This window comes from Chondrus crispus, genomic scaffold (genome assembly GCF_000350225.1).
Source record: "Chondrus crispus Stackhouse genomic scaffold, scaffold_3, whole genome shotgun sequence".
NCBI classification, from domain to species: Eukaryota; Rhodophyta; class Florideophyceae; order Gigartinales; family Gigartinaceae; genus Chondrus; species Chondrus crispus.
The window spans coordinates 534,229-536,076 of NW_005179158.1; the positions used below are offsets into that span (position 1 = coordinate 534,229).

Sequence of the window (1,848 nt, forward strand, 5' to 3'; positions counted from 1 at the left end):
AGGCACCCCCCGGGGAGAGTAGCGGGCCCGACACAGGAAAACCCCTTCCCCCCCCCCCCCCCCCTTCCTTCCCCCCCCTTCCTTCCGCGCGATGGGTAACGGCAAGCCCGCGGGCATGCGGTGCGCGCGCAAGCTGCGGACGCACCGGCGTGCGCAGAAGTGGCACAACAAGCGGTACTCGCGCAAGCACTCTGCGACGGCGCTGAAGGCCAACCCGTTCGGGGGCGCGTCGCACGCGAAGGGCATTGTGCTGGAGCGCATCGGCATCGAGGCCAAGCAGCCCAACTCGGCCATCCGTAAGTCGTGCCGCGTGCAGCTCATCAAGAACGGCAAGAAGATCGCCGCCTTCGTCCCCGGCGACGGCTGCCTCAACTTTGTCGAGGAGAACGACGAGGTGCTCATCTCCGGCTTCGGCCGCAGCGGCCACTCCGTCGGTGACCTCCCCGGCGTCCGCTTCAAGGTCGTCAAGGTCGCTGGCGTCTCGCTGCTCGCCCTCTTCCGCAACAAGAAGGAGAAGCCGCGTACATAACATAAAATGGCCCCCCTGCACCAAACAATTACACCCCTGCCCACCCCTCCGTCCGTGTTGCCCTAGTCGCTGCTACCACTCCCATCACCGTGCGGCTGACGACGAGCGCTGCCTGCATGGGTCTGCCTCGTGCAGACGCAGCACTTTCACGAACGCTGCTTGGTCACAGAGTAGGATCACTTTCCGTCCAATCCCGTGCACGCACTAAACTACACTACGGTATGTTCTGACCACTCTTGATCGCGCAACCAACTTGCCTTGCCTTGATGCACTCGCGTGTGTAACGTGAAATGATTTAAATCTCTTTGGAGAGTAAAATGGACATTTATCTGTGATGTCAACCTCCTAAATGGAATTAGGAAAAATCCCAAATGTGCCATGGTTTCCCCATTGTCTCAAAAAAGAAACGTTCAACTGTGAACAATTCGTCGTAGGGAATAGCTGGCGCATTGTTTGCTCAGCCGACACTTGCTCTCTAGAATCAGAGTCGCGTCTGCGCCGCGCGCATACCAGGTGATTGGGTTTGATGTTTACAAAATGAATCCCGCGCCTAAAACTTCATTTCGTGAGGATACTGACCCTTTGACAGGGTGAACTTGACCTTGAGGTAGCTCGACAGCTGCGGCACCTTTTCAATAGCGGGGACAAGCACAGCGTCGATGGCCTTCTGGTCAGCGATCTTCTCCTGAGTCGGCGTCTTCTTACTCGCATCTCCTTCATCAACCTCCATAACCACGCTCGCCTTACTCCCCTTATCCCTCTTAAAGTACTCATCATCAAACTTGGCCACGTCGCACCCCGACACTTCAATCTTCGTGCTGGTCGCGATCACGTACGCCTGTTCGACTCTCTTGATCGGGATGCGGTTCACCGAGTACGGCCCGGTCACGAGCAGGAGCCCGGAAGAGAGCTGCTTGAGGAATACCACGCGCGAGCCCCGGTTGGCCCCGGCCAACAGAATCAGGATCGTGCCGGGCGTGATCCCGGCCCGCAGCTTCGTCGGCTTGTGCACGTGCTTGCGAGACGGCACGGGCGCCCGCACGTCGTCCGCAGGGTACCATTTCGGCCCCGTCTTCTTGATCACCTCGCGCGTGCCCCCGTTCTTCTCGCCGCCGATGGGCTTCGTGATCGTCTGCACCACGGGCTCGGACGTCTGCGATGCGAGGGGGTTGGGACGCGTGAGGGGGGGGGGGGGGGGGGGCTCTAGGACCGTGGGTTGCTTGTTTGAAAGTCTTGGGACTTTCAATAGCGACATGCGCATGTGAAATAGGAGCAGCTGCAAAGTTGCTCCTCCACCATGATCCGGGAGGTCTACTGAT

The 1,848-nt window shown here is 59.3% G+C and overlaps 2 protein-coding genes; one reads left to right on the plus strand and one right to left on the minus strand.

The window, feature by feature from the left end:
- The first annotated feature begins 91 nt into the window (after nt 1-91).
- Nucleotides 92-529, plus strand: CHC_T00010305001 (ribosomal protein S23). The gene has a single exon (XM_005716647.1). The coding sequence runs from the start codon at nt 92-94 to the stop codon at nt 527-529; it is 438 nt and encodes a 145-aa protein (XP_005716704.1).
- A 517-nt stretch (nt 530-1,046) lies between these two features.
- CHC_T00005545001 (hypothetical protein) lies at nt 1,047-1,784 on the minus strand. XM_005716648.1 is given in 2 exon segments: nt 1,047-1,079; nt 1,080-1,784. The coding sequence occupies 1 exon segment, from the start codon at nt 1,782-1,784 to the stop codon at nt 1,080-1,082; it is 705 nt and encodes a 234-aa protein (XP_005716705.1). The 3' UTR covers nt 1,047-1,079.
- Nucleotides 1,785-1,848: the final 64 nt, after the last annotated feature.

What these genes read in the sequence shown, in the direction of transcription:
- CHC_T00010305001 (XM_005716647.1), top strand. Translation starts at nt 92, where the DNA reads ATGGGTAACGGCAAGCCCGCGGGCATGCGGTGCGCGCGCAAGCTGCGG.
- CHC_T00005545001 (XM_005716648.1), bottom strand. Translation starts at nt 1,784, where the DNA reads ATGTCGCTATTGAAAGTCCCAAGACTTTCAAACAAGCAACCCACGGTC.